The 24216-nt window shown below is 40.5% G+C and overlaps 1 protein-coding gene across 1 annotated transcript in view; it reads right to left on the bottom strand.

Moving 5' to 3' along the window:
- tgm1l1 (transglutaminase 1 like 1) overlaps positions 1–24216 on the bottom strand; it is a 42458-nt gene that overhangs the window by 7060 nt on the left and 11182 nt on the right. Inside the window, exons 2-8 of the mRNA XM_041803409.1 lie at positions 20146–20432; positions 19847–20038; positions 13047–13298; positions 4236–4354; positions 1614–1721; positions 1136–1313; positions 530–668 (exon numbers count right to left, since the gene is read on the bottom strand). Of these exons, the coding sequence (XP_041659343.1) occupies positions 530–668; positions 1136–1313; positions 1614–1721; positions 4236–4354; positions 13047–13298; positions 19847–20038; positions 20146–20431 (1274 nt within the window). The 5' untranslated portion in view covers position 20432. The remainder of the gene's footprint in view (positions 1–529; positions 669–1135; positions 1314–1613; positions 1722–4235; positions 4355–13046; positions 13299–19846; positions 20039–20145; positions 20433–24216) is intronic.

The raw sequence follows: 24216 nt of genomic DNA, 5'->3' as shown, positions 1-24216 counted from the left end.
CAGTATTTAAAAAAAGACCATCTGGTCTGTAAGTTAGGTTGCATGCCTCTTGTGCAGAGGGTGGAAGTCCTTCTCCAATAACACCCCTTTCCCTCTCCATCTCCCCTCCTCCATCTTCTGTTCTGCTTCTAAAATAAAGGCAAAACAGCCCCTAAATAAATAATGGGAACTCAGATGGTCAATAAAGCTCTTAACCCCAACAGTTGGCACTGATACAAATTAAGCTGGTGTTAAAAAGCTACAAGTGCCAGAGGAGCTTTAGTCATGCAGAGAGAGGGAGAAAGAGCATTCATCATTCTGAGGACAATTTAAAGACTACCACCAGTTGGCATATGGATTCCAGATAAGTCTCTGTAGTCCAGGAAGAGTTGCAAATAATTGAAAAAGCATGATGTCTACATAGGTTTCAAGTTAGAGGGGACTGCTTTTAGAGCAGATCCTAATATACTGTGCATACCTAAGGTGTGGATTTAGCAGCAGGCATTTTTCTGAGCCTGATATCCCAGTAATGTTAAGAAGCACATCTCACCAGACAGAGTCGCTATTGAGGTAGTCGATGGGCTCCATGTCCTCGTCAAAGTAGATATCAGTGGTGAGAGAAACATCAGTGTCATGAGCAGACTGGAAGTTGGTGACGCTGCGGGCAGGTATACCAAGACAACGCAGCACTGGAGACAAAGACAAACACAGACAGAGTGATAAAACTGTTACCACATGCTTACACATGAGCATGATCATTTCAGCTATTTCTGCTAAGATGGCGTTTGCATGGAGACTATTATCCGGCATGAATGAAAGCAACACATGTGTCTCTATCAGTGGCAAAAGTAGGAGGTATGACAGGAATGCCAGTGCGATGTATTTAGCGTGTATATGAGCTATCAGCTGCAAAGCTATGTGCTAAGGTCAGCTAGCTATCATGTGAGGGACCCTGCGTGCACACTAAATGAATGAATGAAGTATTCTGTTGCAGAGCAGGGAGACTTAATGGAAAGAGCCTGAAGCCATGATCCTGATCATTTGACTGGTTAATTAAATTCACATAAACTCAGGGAATGCAACACTCAGGGTTTCTGTTTTTTTGCACATACAAACACCATCACATGCTTCTTCTCTGTGTTTTTCTCATAGTCACCTGTTGTTGTGATCCCAGAGAAGACCCAGCACTGTCCATATGACACAGGCGTCCCATCGGAGGAGTGGTATTTCCTCAGGATCTCCACACTGCTACTCCACGCTGCAGGAGAGACTCCATCAGAGTAATCCCCAGACCAGTTCCCTACCAGGACCCCAAAATCATCCTGAGCGTTTATCTGGAAAAGGAGTAATAACACAGTCAATTACAAGAGCGTATTTCCTATAAATTTCAGTGACCTGAGATCACGTACATTTTCAAATAGAAAACATATGGAGGGTATTTTATATGTATTTTATTCCTGGCAGAGAGCAAAAGGCTTTGGAATTTCATTTTGAAGAGAATTTTTTTTTTACAAAAATGCCACTGAAAAGTTAAAACGTATGAATGAAATATGCGCACTTGGACTTCTGACCTTGGTGTTTTTAATATCCTGGCTTATGGAGATGGTGGGATGTCGATATAAATTCAAACTCACCATGGCAGATAAGACTCTGACCACGTTGACAGGATCCCCTCGGCCAGATGCAGGCATGTCGCTCTTCTCCAAGATAAACAGACACGCTTCCAGGACTCCCTCATGAAACTACCAATCAGGACCAAAGGAATATAAGTCATTCAAATGTGAATTTTTACCATATTTTTGGATTAAAACAGTCATTTCTTACTATTGCAGCATAGTTAAAACATTCTTAGAGCCACTGCAAGAAACTTTTATCTGGGATGATTTTGCACCAGCACATAAGTGCTAGTTTAGCTTTCTTATCTCTGGCTGAGTTTCTCCTGCACAGAGGTGTATGTACGACATTCATCAGGACCACATTTTTTCAATTAAATAAAAGAGAAAAGAACCTGACTGAAAGCTTTTCATGACGGAAAAGGTATCTTCACTCGTCTCCCTGACCAACCTCTGCATTAGTTAGCGATTGTTACAGATGGGGTTTATTTGAACTGTAAGCCTGTCTATACAACAGCTGCTGGTGTAGCAATTAGCTCAGATGAAGTTACAGTATAGTGGCAGTTTTATCATACCTGGGCCGTATCCCTTTATAAGAACAAGAGAATAGAGCCACACTGTAAGATTCTCTTGGTAGACCAACCTCGGCATGAGTTTTATCCACCATCAAGCTCCACCATTCATAAACTAGCAAAGTGTGCTTGTCAAGCTCAGGCTACAACCAGAGCTGTGCATGTCTACTACCTCATTTTGTCTCGTCACTCTGATTGGCCTTTAATGAATGTGACAGACAGAACGTCTACCCAATCACCTTCAGAGAATGTTTGAAAAGTTCCGCCCTTTCCAAACTATTTGTAAGGGAAGTTTCACAGATGAATGTGAAATAATGAAACGCAATGGATATATGAGACAGTATATCATTAATCAATCAAATAATCTTTTTTTTTTTTTTTTTTTTTTTTACAAAGAGGTCAGGTGTAGACTGTGTAGGCGGACATTTTTTGGGGGATTTACATAGATCATGAGACTTTCACAGGATTCCCAAGGGATAGGAGTCATTCTGAAATAAAGGTACTACCATAACCATTTTAAATATAAATATGCAAATGCAGTTTTTAGGATATTTGGTTAGGGGGTGTTTTTAGCAAAAAATGGAAAAAAGCACAACGCATTGATCACACTTGCCATTGTCATTTTCAACACAAGTCAAACAAACTCGACTTTCCCCCATCAGAAACACACAGCTGACTCTTCTCTTGCATGTTGCAGGTTGTTTTGCCAAAGGTCTCGAACGATTTCTTAAATACATTAAATACAACATTAGATGCCATGTTGGGCATGTTTGGTTATATATTCAACTATTCAAATGAGTGAGATGGGCCAGGAGTAAATAAAGAGGGGAGGGGATTGCAAAGGGATTGGGATGGGACAGGAATAAAAATCTTGTGTCACCCTTTATTAGACTGTACTCTCTGATGAGGCCTGTTATTATATAGACCAGCCCTAATCACCATGAGCTGGCACTAGCAGTATCTACATAACAGTTAAAACTATTATTTCTGCGACTGTGAGGTGGTGCAAATGTGTCATTTAGAAGATCCTGAAAATAAAGTGCCTGGTGCAGCTTGACCAAGTAGCGTTCAAAGGTAGCTGCCACTGTCCTATTTTCTTTGGTCCTCCAGGTGGTGAAGAATAATTTGACAATAATGTTCAATTGTCATTATAGTGGGCAATATTGCAATTGTAATTACAATATAATACATACATGGTAGCATGAGTCTACTTGCTTGGTTATCAAGGAAAATGCAGAGAATAATAATTACATTAAAACAATATTGCTTTTATACTAACTTCATATTTTCCAACAGATAAAAGTTCATCCATTTGCTATACCGCTTATCCCATTGGGGGTCACAGGACTCTGGAGCCTATCCCAACTGTCACTGGGCAAGAGGTGGGTACACACTGGACACCCTGGTCGTCAGTCATATTGCAGGTCTGACATTTAGACACAACCAGGCACACTCACAACCACAGCCAAGTTAGAGTCACCAGTTAACCTAATGAGCATGTCTTTTGCTGGTGGGAGGAAGCCGGAGTCCCCGGAGAGAACCCATGCATGCACACGGGGAGAACATGCAAACTCCACACAGAGAGGCCCTGACCAGGAAGCGAACCAGGAACCTTCTTGCTGTGAGGCAACAGTACTAACCCCTGCAGCCCTAAAAGTTCTTCCTTTTTAGAAAATAAAGGTACTTGTACCAAGTGCAAAAGTGGCACTATTGTAAACTTAAAGGACTTTCTGCAGACACTTCTGCAGACACTTCTGTAAACCTTTCAAATACTTCTTAATACAAAAATAACTGCAGCCTTTAAAGCACTTATGTAATTGCACATCCTGACCTCAGGATTGCAACTAGATTAATTGTGCAACACCTTCAGGCCCTTATGCAGGTCACATGACTTAAAGCTATACTAACCAGCTGAAAGGAGATCTATTTCCTTCTACGGTAAAGAGTCTGACACACTTGTGTCAATAAATCAATTCTCCCTCAGTGCTTATCGACTCTGCTGTGCATGTAAACAAACTGATTGATGTAATTAAGCTTTCAGTCCTTTTTTAGACGTGTCTTTTCTTGATACCTGTCCAAAGTTCCATGTGCGAGCCCCGATCTGGTTCTCTGTGCCATAATAGAGCCTTCCAACGTCGCTCAGAACGTACTCCTTTCTCTCCTCCTCATTGTCCATGAACACCGTGTCCTCTGGAGAGATAAAAACATAATATCAACTCAGTACTGATGGTATATCTTCAAGGTTTATTCTGTGTTTTCCGCACTTCTGTCTTCATCTCTTTTGACCTAGTGTGGGTCTACCAAACCAACCATGACAGGGAGTCCCTTTTCTGTTGAACAGCAGGATGTTTTTTAATCACATTGACTTTGGACAAGGTTCTGCCTCCTTCCTTGTCTGTGAGAGTAACCCAGACTGTGCTTTATTCTGTGTTTTAGTGACCAAACCTCTAAAGAATGCGCTCTCTTTTCACAAATTACGTGGATGAGTCCCAAAGGCCGGGAAATGGTTAAGAAACACAATGAGACCATGGACCTTGCAGTGAGGCCCGGCCTCATTCATGGGGAAACAGCTTGTTTTGAATGACATCAGTGCTGCAGAGTTGGGTGTGCTCCTTTGACATGATCTTTTTATTTACATCTTTTTTTTTTTTTTTGGTCTTTTGATGTTGCCATGATCGCCACCATGTCAAGACAAGGAACGTGAAAGGAAAGCAGTAATCTATCAGAATCTCTTCATGATGGGCATGAGAAGACAACAGTGGAAGGAAGAGGTCAGAGAAAATCATGAGGGACGGCTGGGAGGAAGAGGGAAGTTATGCTTGGGAGGTAACGGGTGGAGGGAGAGTGAAGAATAACAGCGTGTCTCGAGATTTTACTGCAGAAAGTGGAGGGAGGTGACGCTGATAGCATCTGGCAGCTGTGATAATTGTGGTTTTCACTTCTTAGTGAGGATTTTTGCAATGCAAAGAGAGGTAGGCGCACATACAGGAGGGTACAAAGGAGAAGGAGGAAGCCAGAAAACAGAGCCACTGGGCAGTGAAGGGGGAAATGGGTCAATAGACAACAGAAAGACAGCAGGATTGGACGGGAGGGGCGTCTAAAGTCAGGAAATACACATGGATGCAGTAAAAGCCAAGGAGAGGACAGGTTGTCACCAGCTGCAGGATTACTGAGAGCTTGCCCCGTGGCGGTTTTATACAGTAATTGTAGGATTTTTACTTTTATGAGCGTAAGGGAGAGATTGGTTTCAGGAAAAGGGAGATTGAAGTGGGGGAAGAGAAGATTGGGCTTTCCGCCAAAAGCAGCAACGCCATAATGAAAGACAGAATTTCTCTTTATCAAATCCAGGCCGACTGTTTTTTTATATATTTAGCTGTGATGCAAATAAACTTCTTTGCTGAAATATCCTGTGTAGATGGTTTGCAGCGCTCAGCAGAAAGAAGAAACTGAGCAGAATAAAAATGGAGCTCATTTCCTGATATTTATTACCTGAATAATAAGATGACACAAGGTAAAAAACGGGGTGTACTTTCTCTTTAGATACCAACAGTTTGTGAATGAAGTTGAAATGTAAGGGCCATATTTTTAAGGCTGGGGATGCATTGAGGCGTGTCCTTCTACATTTTGCTGTCCTGAAGGTGCACAAACTGGATGAACTCACGGATATCCGTCCATCTTTCTAATGCATCCTCTAAGTATCACACTGCAACACTGAGTTGGGAATCAGAAATAGCTGTAAATTTTCTGTGCAGCTCCATGCTGTGTAATGCAACGGTGCTAAACTGTAATAATAAATACATAAAAAATAAATTCAACTCATTTCAATTTGCTATTTGAACAATGCAAGCACCCAGTATAGAAAGGACTGCTGCACCAGGTGGGAAAGAGGAGGGACACTTGTGCTGCACACTAAAATGCATATGATAGGACCCTTTATGTAGGTTATTAAAAGCCAGCAAAGTCTAATTTAGTGCAAGTAAATCTGAGGGCTTTGGCTTAAAATCTGTTTAAAGTTGCAATGATTAAAATTAGGGATGTCTCAAATGGCAAAACAGCCAGACAGGTATACTTATGTAGGAGCATTAAAGTCTTATTTTAGTCTCTGTCATGAACACTTTTGGTCAGAGTTTTAATCACCAAAGATCTTTTTCTGGCTAGTCATAGTCTTGTCTTTTTCAGGGAAAAAAATAGTCGACTGATAGTCTTAGCTTTAGTGGACAAAATCACCACTGCATCCCAAGCACATGCACGAGAGCGTGAGGGAGAGATAACTTCACTGATTCAGTTGTGATCGGGGGTTAAAAATCACAGCAGAGGTGATACCATCCGGATCATATGTCAAATTTTCAAGGGGGCTCCGGGGGAGTGCTCCCACTGGAGAAAAATGTGTACATTTCAAAGCTAACTAGAAAAACACTCAGAAAGCGCAGACCTCTGCCATTAGCCCTCTCTCCCAATGGTGAAGAATCCTTTAAAAACAATCCTGGATCCAGACGGTGATCTGGATCACTCCCAAAATCTAATTTGCTGATTACTCCCTCCCCGGTGGGGTGGAGACACGGTGAGGCAAAGTACCGGCTTCGCTACATGTGGATTGTCATGGCGGAAGCACCCATGGTCTCACCGGAAGACTGAAAATCATGGCAAAGGGTTAATATTCCTCTATTCCTCCCAGCATTGTAAGTATTCTCACTACAATTTGCTGTCTTTCTCTCTGTTACGCTCCGACTCGTCTCCTCGACTGGGCATGCGTCTCTCAAACTCTATTAAACTCCAAGACTTTGAATAGAAACACACCCAAAGTGCTGCTGGGATTGAAGTTACTCATGTCTGCCATCTCCTGGTGTAAAGTGGTAACAGCGCAGACCTCTGCCATTAGCCCTATCTCCCAATAGTACAGAATCCTTAAAAAAAGTCCTGGATCCAGATAGTGATCCGGATCAGTCCCAAAATTTAACCAGTTCTTCCTTATGCCTTTTCTGACATTTCTTGAAAATTTCATGAAAATCCATCCATGACTTTCTGAGTTATGTTGCTAAAAATCGAACATACGAACAAACAAACAAACTAACAAACCCTGCCGATCACATAACCTCCTAAGTGGAGGTATTAACATTGATCTAATGCACCTTTAGAGCAAAATTAAGAAGCTAAATGTATATACAGTATTTATTAAAAAGGTTTCCTCTTTAAACAATTTTGTGCTCTTGTAGTATTGAGCCAGAAAGGCATGGATTCAGTTCCACTGTCCAACTCTACTTCAGCTGTTTCCTGGTCTGACCTCCAGATAAAGATTTGGGATTATACCAATTTTTGTGATGGAAATCAAGAAGCAATTCCAGTTGAGAACTGGCTCCAATTAGTTCAATCTATCAACATCATTGGCATTTAATCTTAACAATTCCCTTATCATTGCCTTACTTCAACATGCCTTAAAAATCATGGTCTCACGGGAGGCAGTCAGCGATGGGAACAAAACAGAGAAGTAAGGAAGTAAACATGCTGGAAAATCACAAAAACATCTGTTGAGCAGTGATTTCATGCAAGACATGCATCTTTTAACACAACAACTGTTAATCTTATACAAGATTTCTTTTCTTTTGTCCAGATATCCAGGATGCAGAGACTGGTTTATATTTATTTCAAGGTTTTATCTTTCAAAGAAAATGAGTCATAGTATTGCACTCTAATTCAAGTTTATGGATTGAAGATCCAGGGTTTGTTTTTACTGAGACATCCCCCTCCCATAAAAAAGATAATTAATGCATTTAGCATGTTCACCTCGCAAACATTTGGTTTTATTATTAGTAGCATTTTAGCATTAACATTTTTATCATTAAAATTGTTTACTCAGAGATTGAAATGTGCTTGTTATTGACTCACATTGAGGGTGGTAAACATCTTGTTCAGTATTCAGAGGTAAAGAGATCAATACAATTTGAGTTAACAGTGAAAACCTATATACCATTGCCCCCCCCCCCTCAAAAAAAAATTAAGAAAATTTTAACCAGTAAAACAAATCAATAATGGCATTGATATCAATGGTTCCTATCAATTCTCATCCATATAAGAAACTTTTATTTGACATTAAAATGCTTTTTTTTAACCCTTTCTTTGATGTTCAATTTCATGTCCTTAAAAAAACACTGACTGTCAACTTTTTATGATAAAATGAAAAAAATCTTAAAACTGGACATATAAGTCACATGACCTAGATCACTGGTTCCCAAATAGGTCTGGGAACCCCCAGGGGTGGTGCCAAAGCGGGGCTTTGTCTGCTTTGAGGCTGCCAAAATTCGATTTGCAAATATTGACTAAAACCAGGATAAAGCAGCTATTCAGTATTTTATACAAAGGTCTGTTGATAAGAAAGTAGGCATAGACCTTTTTTTAGGGTTTTATCAGTGAAAAAATTAAAATCTATGTTGTTTTTTGACGACAGTGTGCCACTTTTTCTTCTCACTTTGGTCCTGGGGGGCTCCAAGGAAAACACTGGGAAACACTGACCTAGATGGTCACCTCTGCCAGACTTGAGCCGGGGTGGGCTGCCTGCTTTGTAGACAACACCCTCTGTGCATGGGGCATGGAGACCACTAGGCCAGTAGCTCTTAACTGGTGGGTCGGGATCCAAAAGTGGGCCGTGGAGCTGTTCTCAGTGGGTCACGAATATGTGGAGCAAAAGTTTCAACAAAATTTCAACTCTACAGTCTTTTCAATTCTTTCTTGGGATGACAAAGCTACTTTTCCCATGATAACAAGCTAACTCCTTAAACCTCTGGAGAAGGACTGCTAAGTCAAAAATTCACATAGTCACAGGAAGTTTGAGTAAAGTAGGTTATTTTTATCCTGATTCTTTTCAGTCATGTGTTTTGCTCCATCTAAGGTCCAAACTAGAATTTCTTTTATTAAATATACAGGAGTGGTTCAGACATTTGGGTCCTGATTTGTAGTTGAAGAGACTGATGGTGATGGTGGGTCATGAAGCTATAAAAGTTTTACAAGGCTGAGGTCTGTGAAGGTGTAAACAATCTAATCATTGCTTTTTCATCAGTGAGTCATGTCACTTGTCAAGAAACTTTGCAGTAGGAATGTGAACTGGCTTTTTCTGCAGCATGCTTTAACTCACTATGACTGACACAGACCCTGAGGCTGTGGTAACAGGCATCAAAATTAAATTGATAGAAATCATTAATCTGGTTGCTGTGGTCTTTTTTGCTTTGGTAGGTCATATCAGGGCATCAGTCTGTTTCATAAACTCCTCAGAGGAGCTGCAAGACAGACAAGAATGACCAGTTTGCATGATTAACAGCTGATTAAGAATTCATGCATCTCTTAAGCAGGCCAGAATACAGAAAGATATACAGAAAAGTTCATTAAGCATGTTTACATCCTGTTTCTGCTGCTTCCAGGTGGCCAAAATCTCACAGTGCTACCCAGAGCTGCATGGCACATGTTATAGGCAATACTTTAAACAAGTTTCAACATGGATGTAAATTTAAAAAGCATTAACGTCATTACATCTTTAAAACCTTGTATTTCATTTAGATTTGGTGTCTGTGAGCATCGTTTTCATTTCTTGCATTGACTCCTGCTCCTTTATGGTAAGATGGACAGCAGCCAGCATGAGCGTACGGCCTCCTGTTTCTCTATTTCAGAGAGCTTATTCAGCAGGAGAACATAGGTGTCTCTGCCCTGAACTGTTGCTTAAACCTATATTGGAGTAGTGAAATTCTGAATAGCCACAGGAAGTAGGGGTGCTGAGGGTGCTGCAGCACCCCCTGTTGCTTTTGAGGAGTTTTTTCTTGGCCATCTAACTTTGTATTTCCAGGGAAATGCTTCAGCTCAGAAACTTTCGATCAGTCCGCTCACACCAGCTGGGTTTAATGAATGAAAGTGACGGCATAATTCTGCTGAAAGTGACTGGGGTGGGATTTAACTGGAAAGCACAGCCCAAAGTTAAGAGTTAGGGTTGTTATTCAAAGCCACAGCTTAGAATCATAATAAAACTATTTAACTTACACTGATACTCTCATTCCAACAGGGTTTTGGACTGTACTGTTTGCTCTGAAAACAGTACTCATTATCTTTTAATGAGTAAACACTACTAAGCACTGGTGAAGCATTTGTAAATGCTTGACTAGTCATTTCTATAGCATTATCAACTAACTGAAATGTAATTCATTGACAAATTAGTCAAAGGGGTACAAAAAAATCCTCATTTTGACCTGCATAAGATTTTCAGAGGTGTGTCAACCAGGAGTCAGAGGCGGATTTTACCACTGTCTGAAGCCCTGGACTACTAGGGACCCCCTGAATACATGACTAACTGAACCCTTTGTCTTGCATTAGCAGCGACGCTGGCCGTATGATAGGGCCCTTTATGCAGAAAAAGTAAACTTGGTCATGTTATAGTTTATAGTTTATAGTTTAAAATTATACATTTGTGTGGATAATGTTTTTTTCAAGTTCTTCATTTGAAAAACACCAAAAACTAGCCATTTAGTATAAATGTTAATTGACAAAATATTATATAATAGATATAAAACAAACATATCAACAAAAGAAATATAGTTGGCCACTTTTTGAGAGATTTTAGTTGATAAATAAAACCAAAATCTTTTAAAAACTTGAACAATTTTCTTTTCTTTGAGTTAATGGTCATCTGTCATTGAAATAAACACACCAATTTAGTGTTACATTGCTCTGATGTCATGTGGTTACCAAATGTTTAAAGCAGTGGTTCTCAACTGGTGGTTCGGGACCCAAAAGTGGGTAGCAGAGCAGTTTTTAGTGGGTCGTGACTAAGTGTCTGAAAAGAACAATGGTGGCAGAATCCTAAAGTCCTTATTGGACATGCATCGATATCTTTTATTTTACCCTGTTTTACTGTGAAATTGGGTAAATTAAAATGTTTGATCAATATTTCAACTAATTTATCTCCCATTCTGGCAATAATTGGCAACAAATGACACATAATGGTGGGGAATAGAGTATAAAATGTGTCAGTTGTGTCCCTTTTCTTTTTTATATCAGGTGTTTGGGTCCAATCATACTCCAAACTGCATTATTCAATCAAGTATGCAATTACCAAAACATGTGTTGTTGAACATTTTTTGGAAACTTTGATTGTGATCTGTTGTAGGACAGACTGGTGGGTCCTGAGTTGAGAGTTTAGAGTCTACAAATGTACATTTCTGGACAAAAAACACTACAAAACAATCATTTTTGGTTGTTTTTAGTCACATTTTAGTCATTTCTATCCTTTTAGTTTTAGTCTAGTTTTAGCAGATGAAATACTCAAAAACATTTTAATCTTATTTTAGTCCATAAAATGTCCTAACATTTTACTCTTAACTTTCAGACCAAGCATTTATTCTTTTGCCTAAATCTGGTACCAAATCATGGTACCATGCTCTACACACCGTACCAAACCTGGGTCGCTGCTTTCTACAGCTTAGAGGCAGAAGAGCTACAGATGCATTGTGTATTGACAGATTTACCCACAGTGGAGAAATAGCATAGATTTTGTATGTTGGACGAAAACTAAATTACATTTTAGTCTCGTATTAGTCATCTTGACAAAAACTAAACTTACTTTAAGTCCGTTTTAGTCATCAAAGATCTTTTTTTGGCTAGTCGTAGTCTAGTTTTTCAAATGGAAAAAAAAGGATGTTGATGAATATTTTTAGTCATAGTTTTAGTTGACGAAATTAAAACTGGGAAGGCCCCATGACTGGGCCCCAAGGCCCCAAAATTTCTACATCCGCCACTGCTAGAAGTTCAAGTACATGTATGGATATCTCTGTATATCCTTGCTTGTGAAACTCCTCCTATTCATAATATTTTTGTCAGGAATGCGTCCCGAAAAACATTGAACTTTTGTGTTTGATTTCAGAGAGACTGTATTTTTTTCTAAGAAGAACTAAATACACGTAACACATGGCACAAGTCTAGAAAAGAATCTAATTTCAACAGGCAAAAAAGGCCTGATTATTATAAGTACACGAGGATTATCAGCAGCAATTAAAAGATTAACTGGCAAAGTGTACTTAAATGTGACGTTCCTATGGGAATACTTTCAAATCCGGTTGATTCCTTTTTAACACTTCGGCGACTTAACTGATCTGTTTTGCACATTTTCTGAAATGTTTAAAGCACGAATTGACCAAATGTCTGCACTCTGTAATGTTACCTTTTAATAATTTTGGGAAACAATCAGTGCATTAACTTTCAAAATAAAAAAAGAAATAGTGTTGTATCTGCTTGATTAATGTCAGCAGTGATATAAAAGCATGTCTGTACGTACAAAAGTTTTCTGGTGACGCTCCTGAAGGTCTGTTTCATCTTACGGTTTGGATCACAAACATAGTTCAAGAGTGCATAAGTGGGATAACTTAGAGTGCCAGGAGTTTTGAATCATAGCCAGTGGAGTTACGTAACGCCACAGTTACACACGGGGTCACACTAAAGCAGTTTGATGGACGGCAACATGCTCATGGATGGACCTGGCCTCTCTCACCCTTGTGTAACCTTATATCAGGAGTCCTCTCAGAGATTAAACCGCAAAAATGACACGTAGCTACTTAGTGCTGAGACAATGATGACATTGCTCATGAGCTCAGTGTTCTGGGAACAATTTCTCTCACAATTATGCTACCTCAGACAACTCCCCTACTGGAAAAACACTGACTTTTAGAATCATTCCACATAATCTTTATAATAATCAAGATAATTTGTTATTTACTCTCAGCCTGCTATGTGAAGCTGTTTCTCCCTTCCTCTAATTTTTCTCCTCTTATCACCCCTGGCACGTCTTCTTTCCTTCCTCCCTTCCACATTCTTGTAAATCCTCAGCCCAGCTCACACCCACTGCCAATCTCACCTTCACACCAGGGATTGAAGAGCATGACAATGTTCTTGCTGGAGTTGTAAGTAGTTGTTGCTTCGCCCTTTGTCGAGCTGGTTGTCACAGTGAGGCCGTACAGGCCAATCACAGCGTTGGCCGGGGAGTTGACCGACAGCTTGATCTTGTTGCCGTTATGCTCGACTATCTTGGCTTCCCAGCGTTCGTCCTCCAAGTGATCCACCAGGGGGACGATGACATGGGTACCTTTGGACACCATGGGCAGGGGACCTACACAACACGAAAACAGAAGAAGTTAAATATTTGTATTTCAGTGCATGAGATGTTACAAAAGTGCTCTGAGTGATACAGTACATTCATTTTGGAGTACATTTCCACACAATTAAAAGGTAAAGTATGTCTGTCTCTTGAAGTCTTGAGACAAATTGTGATGTCACATGTTGAAAAATTGGGCAAATGCCTCAATAGCGCTAACTTTTGTGCTTTAAAAGAACACAGTCAAAAGGTAGTTTGACCTAGAGTAATGAAATTTGGTGTGTAGATGCGGCTTGGGGAGCTCTACAAAAAACCCAATGGGACCATGTTTCTACCTCCAACAGGAAATCTGTCATTTTCAATAAAATTGCAAAAATGTGGGTATTTTGGGCGTGTTCCAGGGGTCATACTTCATCGAACTTATCTGGGGGATTTCATCTGGTCAACTTGTACTTTGTCATAGCCCTTGAAGAGACCATGATGATGAAAATATTTTTGGGACTTTTTTATTAGTCAAAAGCTGTGGCTGTGGCAAGACCTCAAGTGCACATTTCTTGACGAACAGGAAGTTGATTTTAACTCAGCTGTGCATAGTCCAATCGGGCTCAAACTTCCTGTGCTTATGAAATTGCTCATTTCTTTTCACACAGTCCATGGGAGAGATAATTGTAAATAACTCACCCATTATATGGGGGGGTGGCTGATCTGACATGCAGATGTTAGCTAGCCGGCTAAAGGTTCTCCTCAGCTCCACCTCTTCACTTTTTTAAGGTTAATTAAAAGTTACTTTAAGACAGCAGTTCCCAAACTTTTAAAAAGCACCTGGTTGCAGATGTTCTGTAAACATGTGTAGCTGAGATATATGAATGTACCTCTTAAATTTGTGAAAACAGCACTAAAGAGAACAGCTTCCACTAATGAGTCCTCTCAGTTCACCAATAAAAAACTGGGACCCAACTGCACATGCATTTATGGATGTCTGCAGCCTGGTTCCCTTAAACTCTTTCAGCCACGCCTCCCTTTGGCAGAAGAAAACGGTTTCAAACCCCCCATCCCTGACCATACTTAGTAAGCTTATCTTACATGGTAGGAAGTTGTCAAAGCATGGCTCTGTCTTTGACTCTCAGCATAAATATGGGTGAAGCTGATGGAAAGACATGACTCCTCCTATTTTTCTATCTTTGTGTTAGTAGTTGTGATGTCTCAGATTCATTTTTAGCCCCACAGCTTCCTGAAAGTTGTTTCACAAAATTTGGCGCCATTTGCTAGCAGGGCATTGTCTTATTGAGATTAGTCATTGAGGGGAAAGATTATCGTTGCTTAGGGCCCTTCTGAGAGTCCCATTTTAGGAACCACTGGCATAAAACATTTCTGATATAGCAATCACCATCTTTTGGCGTCATAAGTGTATCTCAGAAAACAATGGCTCACCAAGACGTCTGTGTTCAATGCTGTTGCTCTCAAAGTATGAAGATGCTGTGTATAGTTTAATAAGTGACCATGTTAACTGGTGACTTTCAGCCTGTTGTATTCATAGCAGCAGGTAAATAGAAGAAGTCATCAGCAAAGTTTATTTTGGAAGTATTTAACCTTTTTGAAATCTATATACTGTATTTTTAGATGTGTATCTGAAGAAAAACTAAACCAATACAAACACTCAGCTGAAAGTCATCTGTATGCATGGTCACTGATTGAGCTTAGACACTGATGCTATGTGCATTATTTTAACAGGTTGGCTCATACAACAGAATTTATGTCGCAAGCTGGTTTAATGGACTTTGTTGTATCTCTGCAGTGACAAACTGTAAAGATGTGGAGGACTGATCTCAGACGAGCCCCCGCAACCCAACCTAAACTAGTACAGTGAGACATCGCCTCCGTCAGAATGGAAATCCACACTAAAACTTTAAAAATAAAAATCAGATTAAATGTTAGGGTTGAGTAAGGATTGAGGTAAGGGTGGGGAAAAGTCAGAAACCAGGCCTGCAAAACCTGATATCAAATCTTTAATAAAGCAGAGTAAACACTCTAACGCAGCTAACATAGCTAAGGCTAGAGCTAACAAAGCTACTTTGGTTATGTAGCTACTTAGCCTAATTTAAAGCAAACAAAGCTACATTTGCTAAAGCTAGACCCATTCTAGAAATAGTTAATGGTTGCTACGTTAGCTTTAGCTTAAGCCAATGTAGCTTTATTAGCTCACATAATAATGTTAACTACGTAGCTAGTTAAGCTATGACAGCTTTAGCTAAAGCTAAGGAAGCTAAGGCGAGTCACCATTTCATGAAACTACTCCTAAAATGGGTCCATACATAATTTAATCCTGGATTAGACCTCTAACCTTTTAAACTGTTTTATTTAGGAAATGTTGCTGAGTTTGAAATGTTTGCGATGTGGTTATTCTTGAATGTAAATAAAAAAAAGAAACGTCTAATTGTTGTACATCCCTTCTGTTCTGATAGATGTGATGTCTCACCTTAGAGGTCTGCAAGAGGGGACACCTGAGATCTGCAGTCTGCAGCCAGACCTCCTTGTTATCGTCTCTGCTGCTGTGTTGACTGTTACACCCCCTTTGGCTCTACCAACACATGTATACTGCATCTGGACATGCAGAGCTGACATGTCAAATGGACACATGGGACGTATGGTAGCCATGATACATCCATGTCGGCATCATACCAGCAAGTATATCTTAAGACTAAAACCCCTGGCAATCGGCTACAACATGCCAACCTTTCAGTCATGCAGCATTGCCCCTAATTATGCAAAATATGCAAAACTGGGGCTTACGTTGCGAAAAAAGTTTGGGCAGTCAACAAGAAGTTGATCTAAACTAAGGTCCTTGGTTTTTGGAGCCAGCCTCAAACAGATTCTCTAGGAGCTAGTTTCTTGCACTTCTGACATTTGGCTTCTTTTATCAAAACTTGAAGTTGACATTTTGGCTGGAATCTGCTCCAAAGAGAGCACATCTAAATGTCTAAATGCACATAAACTTTATCTTTGAGGATCCTTCTTTGAAAATTCTTGTCTTTAATGTTTCATAAATACTGCACAGCCTCTCAAAGTACTTCTACTTACTCTCCTTTAACTTAACTCCAGCTAACCTTAAAGTTTAGATCAAACAAAATGGCACCCCGAGGATTCATTGTGACATCATAGCTGGAATCATAGTAAACACAGTTTTTCTTATCACTGTAATTGCCTGTTCCCACACAACCATATCAAACCAGAAAACCATATGCATCACAGCCCTTCATCCGGCTGTGCATAGTTTGTCTGAGTAAACATCTTTTTAAAGCTGTAAAGCCTCCCACACTGCTCACACGCACATATCAGAGCAGAAACACCCATCCATGAATGTTTAATCCATGACTACTAACTTGGAAGCTGCCTCTTTACATGATTTGACGTTTTCCCTGAAGGCCAAAACACTTTAAAAACATTGCACAGGCTTTAATTGTAACCTACTGGCTGAATTAAGACTTATTGGATGCTTTCCTCTCTGCTTTTTTTCCTCTTTGGCACCCTGCTGGGCTTAAGCTACAATTTGCTCAGGCGAAAATGGAGTTTATCAAGAAACCATTGTTCTCTATCTGAGCGCCGCCAGGACTTCCTCTCTCATCCCTGCCTGTTTAAAAGGAAATCGATGAAAAAACGCTCTCTTTTCTGCTGGAAAACCTCACCCATAATGAAAATTGACTTCCTCGCTGACCAAAAATAACAGCTTAGGAAGTGACAAAGAGTGCAGCACTTTAAACTTCATGGACTAAGACAGTGAACATAAAGGAAATGAAAACCTGTCGAAGGTGGTTGACTCAGATAATAGTGCCAATTAGTTTTCTCACGTCTTTGTTATAATTTAACTGTAAGCAGCAGGTGAAAGTAACTCTCTCCTTGGTGATGTAATGGCTGTTTATTCCCGATGCACAGTGGATCAGTGTTGGTACGAAGCCTGGGAATACCAGAGCGAGGTGTCCGGTGTCCTGGAGTCTGGAAACTGTTAACACCGAGGGATACTGGGCGGGATCCAAAACTTGTGGTGCGGTTATGACTGAGCTGCTCTGCTCTATTTTAATGTGCGAGCTATGCGTGGCATCTTGACCACATTTCTCATGCTTTGTTTTGAATCAGTTGCTCTTCACGCCGGGTTTCACACAGGCTTGGAGCAAAACTCCAGCAGCTCTTCACATCTGTTGTTTCATGGTGGATACAACAACTCGCTCTGGTAAAGCACACAGATTATCTACTGAATCTTTGTTTGTACGGCGTGCCCCACAGTTCTGTCACATTAACCTCCATTAATACCACACAGCTATTGTCCAATATGGCCAATTCTAAGCATACAACTTTAACATTTAGGCACTTGCACTTTAATGTCTTAGTGAATCCCCATTTACATAACATAAGCTGGACATGCAGTCACTATTAGTTAAGCCAGTTTGTGAGATGGCCAGTTGAAAGAAGAGCAAAAACAACTTTTCTGCCATAGAGGCTTTCAGTGTGGTCCTTTGCTCTTCTTTTGATAAGGAAATGTCAACCAGTTCTAGTATAACTGATGCTATAGCTACATGGCTTGCAGTTCAAAAACATTTCAGATCAGAGCTTTGAAAGATTAAACTTGCAAAACTGACGGACTGGCCCGGCTCCATGTCTGTCATCAGGATCTTGCAAAGCTCTAATCTGCAACTTTTACAGCAAACCAGACTCTGTTTTGACCAATCTGTCTTATTTTAAGAGTAGATGCGAGCGGGGTTTAGTTGTACTGTGAGCTACAGCAACATCCGTGTTACTTGTGGTTAACTCGGTGGAGCATAGCGGCAGTTTTATCAAAACTGGATCACATTCCGTTACACAATAAAAACAAGAAACAGCATTAAGCTTTTATGGCGAAAACCGACCTGCTACGATTTGAGTTTGCAAGAGTTACTTAAGTTGTCTGTCTTTATGATACAATGGTGTGGTCAAAATGGAATGTGCAATAAAGTCCCAAGTCCACAAAATGGGAGGGAGGATCCGTTACATTTCACTGCCCCTCATATCTCAAATCGCACACCAGTTTGTGAATCAGTCACATGGTTCGACCCACATTTGCATCAACACAAGCCTTGATATGTGCTTCAAAAAAATCTTTGTGGATTATTCAACACATGCCTGAAGCCTTAACATGGAAGGACATATCACGAGTGTGGGTCAGTGGTTTTCAACTGGTCCAGCCTCAGGACCCACCAATGTCTCTGATGCCAAATTACAACCCATATTACCAAAAAAATTCAACAATGCATGTTTAGTAATTAAAAATGTTGGAAAGATCTTTGAGAATTTATGATAGGACAAAGACAGAGGACAAAACTGGCATGTTTTGCACCCTCCTTTCCCCATGATAGCATGTAAATTTTAGCCATTTTTCCAGAGATCTTCTGAAATTACTTCATTATCTTGGTAAAAGCAACTATTTTATTGCAAGAGAAGAAGCTAAATGAGTTTAAATATTGATAAAACTTTTACATTTACCCATTACCAGAATAAATCAGAGTAAAATAAAGGTATGGATGTGTGTTCTTCAAAGAATTTTGCCTCCCTTTTTTCCAGATACACATTCATGACCCACTGAAAACTGCTCAGGGATCCACTTTTGGGTCCCAACCCACCAGTTGAGAACCACTGGTATACACAGTACAATGGGAGTTGGTGGAGTGGTTAGCCCGGCTGTAACATTGATATAGAGGCAGTTTAATCAGAACTGGACCTCATTAAAACAAGAGCAAGGAGACTCACTGTAGGCTCCTATTGGTGGAGAAGACACTGTTGCTCTTCTCCAAACTGGCCATGGTAGGTTTGTTGTAGAGCTAGGGTGTGCTACTACTCCACTACTCACATGTCTTGTTGCTCTGATTAACCTGAGATGAATGTGATGGACAGAATGTTCGTTGAATCACAAATCGTGAATTTGTTGAATGGTCCTGCCCTTCCCAAACGCCTTGATAACAAGCTCTCCCATTGGCCTTTCAGACTGACAGCCAGCACGTTCAAGCCGAGAAAGAATGGATTCTGTGCTGAACTTGTGGAAGAGATAGCGAAGGCTGGGTTCACCTGAACACCAGACCAAATAATTGATAAACTTAAGAAACTGAGGAAGGAATCCCGGGACAGCAAGAAAGACTTTGGCCAAAGTGGAGCTAGACGTGGTGATACATGTCCATCATGTCCTCCCACTTTGGTTCTGCTTAAACTGGGGTGAACACAGGCTGGTTCTGAGCTCTGCAATCTCCTCTTGCTTTCAAATACCTTTTGGCTAAGGGTAAAGACTTTTATGCTAACATGATTTGTGTACGTTTTTAAATGAAATTAGGATTTCTGTCATTTTAAATAAGCTGGGATACTCTGTAAACCTTGAGAGTTCCATCAGGTCTTTTTCTTTCCTCAGTGGTTTTGTTCATGTATACTGCTTCCATTGCCTTCCACAGGTTTGTCAGTTTATTAGGCACAGCTGGGACTGTCTTTACTGGTGTGTTTTGAAGATGCAAGTGCAAACATACACATATACACTGTCCATCCATCCCTACCTGTCCTCAGGTCCAGGTGCAGCTTGTGAGTCTCAGAATTGAAGGGTCTGCTGAGCTCCACCTCTATCTGGAAGGTCTGTCCTCGGCGGATGATCATGTTGTCCCCGTGGTACAGGTCGGTGTGGTGCTCCAGTCTGTTCTGACCCTTCTTGGCACTCAGCAGATCCACAGAGCGCACCAACAGCTTCAGTTCTGAGCCGAGACATAAAAGTATGAAGTGTTAGTTCAATATCCAAACTAAACCACAAAAGCTGACCTAGAACTGATTCCCATTTTATCACAAAAGTCAGTGACATTACCCTCCATCTCTTTTGCTTCTCCGTTCTCAGCCTTCGGCTTGGTGGAGTCGTTGGTCGGAGTTGCTGTCGGGACTTTGACCAGTTCCACCTTGTCCGTGACATCATAGGAAATGCTGTTCTGACGCTTACAGCAACAAGGACACATCTTCCTGAACCAGCTGCGACAGCCGCCCTCGTCATCTTTATCCTCCTTCTGAATGCTCAGCTCCACCCTGGTGGGCGGGGCTGCTCCAGGGAAACGCCCAACATCTGCTGTGCCTCTGACTGTCAACCGCTCACCTGGCATTCTGAGAAGCGAAGAGGAAAATCATATTAAATAGTAAATCATATTTCAGAGAAAGGAAGAGTGATCAAGCGCCATCACCTCAACACAAGAAACTGTTAATAAATTATACTGAAACACTGAAATGTAAAAAAAAACGTGGTTAAAGTCTGTGGTGAGAAATTAAGAAAAGTATGTTATGTCTTTGTATCTCTTTTGAGTGCCAGAAGACTATTTAATTAACCATCAGGCCAAATTTCAGAACTGAACATACTAATTAGGATGTCTTCTTTTTCTATAAAACATTTTTTCCAGATTTTGCAGACTACTTCCTTAAACTCTCCAATGTACAGCCAATCTCAGTGTGCTATGTCATCATACCAATATACAGCCAATCATATTTTATACCATCACTAGTAGTTGCACGACCTCAGGCAGGACTATCCTTGGCTGGTTGCCACCAGAGCCAAAAATCAGGTTCAGAACCCAGGAGTCCACCTCTTCCTCTCTGTCCCCTTTTCTTTCCCCAATTATCAAAGTAAGCTTAGCAACACTAGCTTTACCTGAGCATGCTAGAGGCATTCTGAGCAAGTGAAACTGCAAACAATAATGTTAAAACTTAGAGTTACTCATGATTGAGCAAAAGAACACTAGTTTTTTGTTGTGTATTTGTCGTGCTAGGGCGGTTAAGATAACGATAAATTACCCTCATCAAGCCTCTCACAAGAGCATGCTGGAATTTTGGCCCATTCCTCCTGACAGAACCAGTCTAACTGAGTCCGGTTTGTAGGCCGCCTTGAGTGCACACACCTCTTCAGCTCCGTCCACAAATTTTCTCTAGGATTGAAATCAGGGATCTGTCGGGCCACTCCAAAACATTGACTTTGTCGTCCTAAAGCCACTTTGTAACTAATTTGGTGATATGCTTCCATTTGGAAGACCTATTTGCTCCCAAACTTTAACTTCCTGGCTGATGTCTTAAGATGTAGCTTCAATATTTCTACCTTATGTTCTTTCCTCATGATACCATCTACTTTGTGAAGTGCACCAGTCCCTCCTGCAGTAAAGCACCCCCACAACATAGTGCTGCCACCCCTGTATTTCACAGTTGGGATGGTGTTCTCAGGTTTGCAAGCTTCCCCCTTTTTCCTCCAAATGTAACAATGGCCATCATTGCCAAACAAATCAATTTTAGTTTCATTAGAACAACAGGACATGTCTCCAAAATTAAGGTCATACCATATGATTGATATTTGGGTAGGTAATTTACTTGAACCATGCTCAATTTTTTAAATTAATGGAAATATTATGCAACTGTTTTTCAAAATGTACTGTCCCCCTAAACACCTTGCAGGTCAGATGACATCTGCCCATTGGCTGGGCTGTATGACACACCTGACATAAAACATTAATGTTACACCATCAAACAATAGTCCTTAATGCATGGTGTGCCTGTGGTAGAGGACAAAAGATCATCTCTACTAATCAATCAAATAACACACAGACACATACAATCTATATAAAATATAATTGGTGATGGTAATAATATTGCGAAACGGCTCTCAGACAGGATTCGGCTCTTATCGTTCAGGCAGAATTGGTAGGATCAGTGCCACTAATTCTGGACTTTTAAAATATATGTAAATGGTTTGACTGAAAATGTAACTGAATGTCCACAAGTTAGACCGGCACTCCAACATAATGTAGTCTGGGATGGATTTAATCTTGCATGCTTGTAGACTTGAACAGAGGCTGCAGTCATGGTAACTGGCCTTACTGAGCTTTAACTGTAGCTCAACTTAACTGTGCATGTAAATGTTCTGAGGTTTGGATCCAGCCTTAAATGCTCTTTGTTGTAGGAAATAGATGTAGCCGTTTTTGTTACTATAATAGAGTAAAACAATTGAAAGCTGAGGGAAATTCATAAACCTCAGAGCAGAATAAAATCAAACCTGTCTGCAGCATCTTGTCAAATGTGATAAAATATTCTGCAGCTCAACAACCGTTCCAATAAAGCAGACAGAGAAATGTAAATCTTGTAAAACAAGATTGCACACAGACTCAGCAGAGTTCATTTGCAGTGCGCTCCAGTGCATTTCATTCCAACAGGACTTTGTATTCATAACAATCTGATTAGCCAAACAGTCCTCCACTTCTTCTTCTCCCTCCCTTTCATCTCCACCACCAAATGCACTTTTCCTTTAACTTTTTCCCACAATTACAACGTTCCAGAAGTGCACCCTCTTTGGCCAAAAGGATTTCCCAAAGCATTCTGGGGTATTTAGCCTTTTGTCCTTGTCGGCAGTGCTCCTTGAGCAATCTCACATACCTCCTACAGGCAGCTGGACTCCATCAGCCTCTGCCCAGCTGCTGGACTGATGGAGTTCGTGTGTATATATCTCAGTGTGTTCATATAGGGGTGTCGGTGTCCTGTACAGTACAGTAAATCTTATGATTTATCATACTGTCACATCCCCGCCTTCATACATTGCACCAATAATCCCTGTGAGATTAGATCATTTGTCACACTAAAGATAATCCTGTCTTTCCTGTACATCCTCAGATTTTACGACCAGGGGCGAAATGTCTCACACCAAATGTCGACAAAAGAACAGTAATCAAACTAAAAAGTTAACTACATTAAACAGCAAGGGAGGAGGGAGGAGGACATCTTTGATCTTAAGTCTAATGGAATTATCTTCATTAAAACTGAGACATAAATGAGATTGGACCAAAAACTAGATCATATCTGTTTATCTGTACGTGCAAATATTGCTTGAGTTATTATCTCAATTAAATCTTGCTTGTCTGATTTACGTCAACATATGCATCACTTTGTCATCTCTTTTAAGGCGCCCCATAATTACTGTCCATGAATCCCTGGGATGACAAGCAAACCCCTGACCATTTCTGAGAGCAAAGGCTCTGATATTTCTCTTTGGAGTATCAGGATGACTGTAGGTCTATCTGGCACAGTTAAACGTTAGTTTAAAGCCAGTGAAATATTGGTAAATATTTAGATATGGCTGTCATTTTTGGGCTTAGAAACTCACTGGAGCCATTGTTATAAAGTGCCTTTGGGAAGAATTCAGACCATCTTCCCTTTATTACATTTTGTCATGTTGCAGCCAGATGCTACAGTGAAAAAAATAATGTTTTTATTCTCATTGATCTACACTCAGTGCTCCATCATGACAAAGTGAAGGCAGAATTTTATGAATTTTTGCAAATTCATTAAAAATTAAAAACTGAAACATCACATAAAGTATTCAGAACCTTTGCAAAAAAAAAAAAAGAATTTAGATCAGGTGCCTCCAGTTTCTCTGGATCTTTGATGAGATGTTTCTACAGCTTGATTAAAATCCACCTGATTGGACATGATTTGGAAAGGCACACACCTCCCAGCTGACAAAACCAGAGCAAAAACCAAGCCAAACTGCCTTCGGAGCTCAGAGACAGGGTGTTACAAAGCACAGATCCTGGGAGGGGTACGAAAAGTTCCCAAGAGTAAAGTGGCCTCCTTAATTCTCAAATAAAAGACGTTTGGCACAACCAGGACTCTTTCCAGAGCTGGTAGAACCTGATGTTCACTCTGACTGAGCTCCAGAGATCCTGAATGGAGATGGGACAGGGTTCCAGAAAGACAGCCCTCCTCTGATCTGGGCTTTATGGCAGAGTGACTAGACAGAAGCCTTTCCTTAGGGGAAAACACATGAAAGCCTGCTTGGAGTTCACAAAAACAGAGCAGTGTGGGCTTCAGTTTGTCATTCTTGGGTTCTGAGAGTAGATTAATGAAGACAAAAGATTTT

The sequence above is a fragment of the Cheilinus undulatus genome, linkage group 13 (genome assembly GCF_018320785.1).
Source record: "Cheilinus undulatus linkage group 13, ASM1832078v1, whole genome shotgun sequence".
NCBI lineage: Eukaryota > Metazoa > Chordata > Actinopteri > Labriformes > Labridae > Cheilinus > Cheilinus undulatus.
Note: the sequence above shows the minus strand (reverse complement) of the source record. Positions and strands in the feature narration are given on the sequence as shown.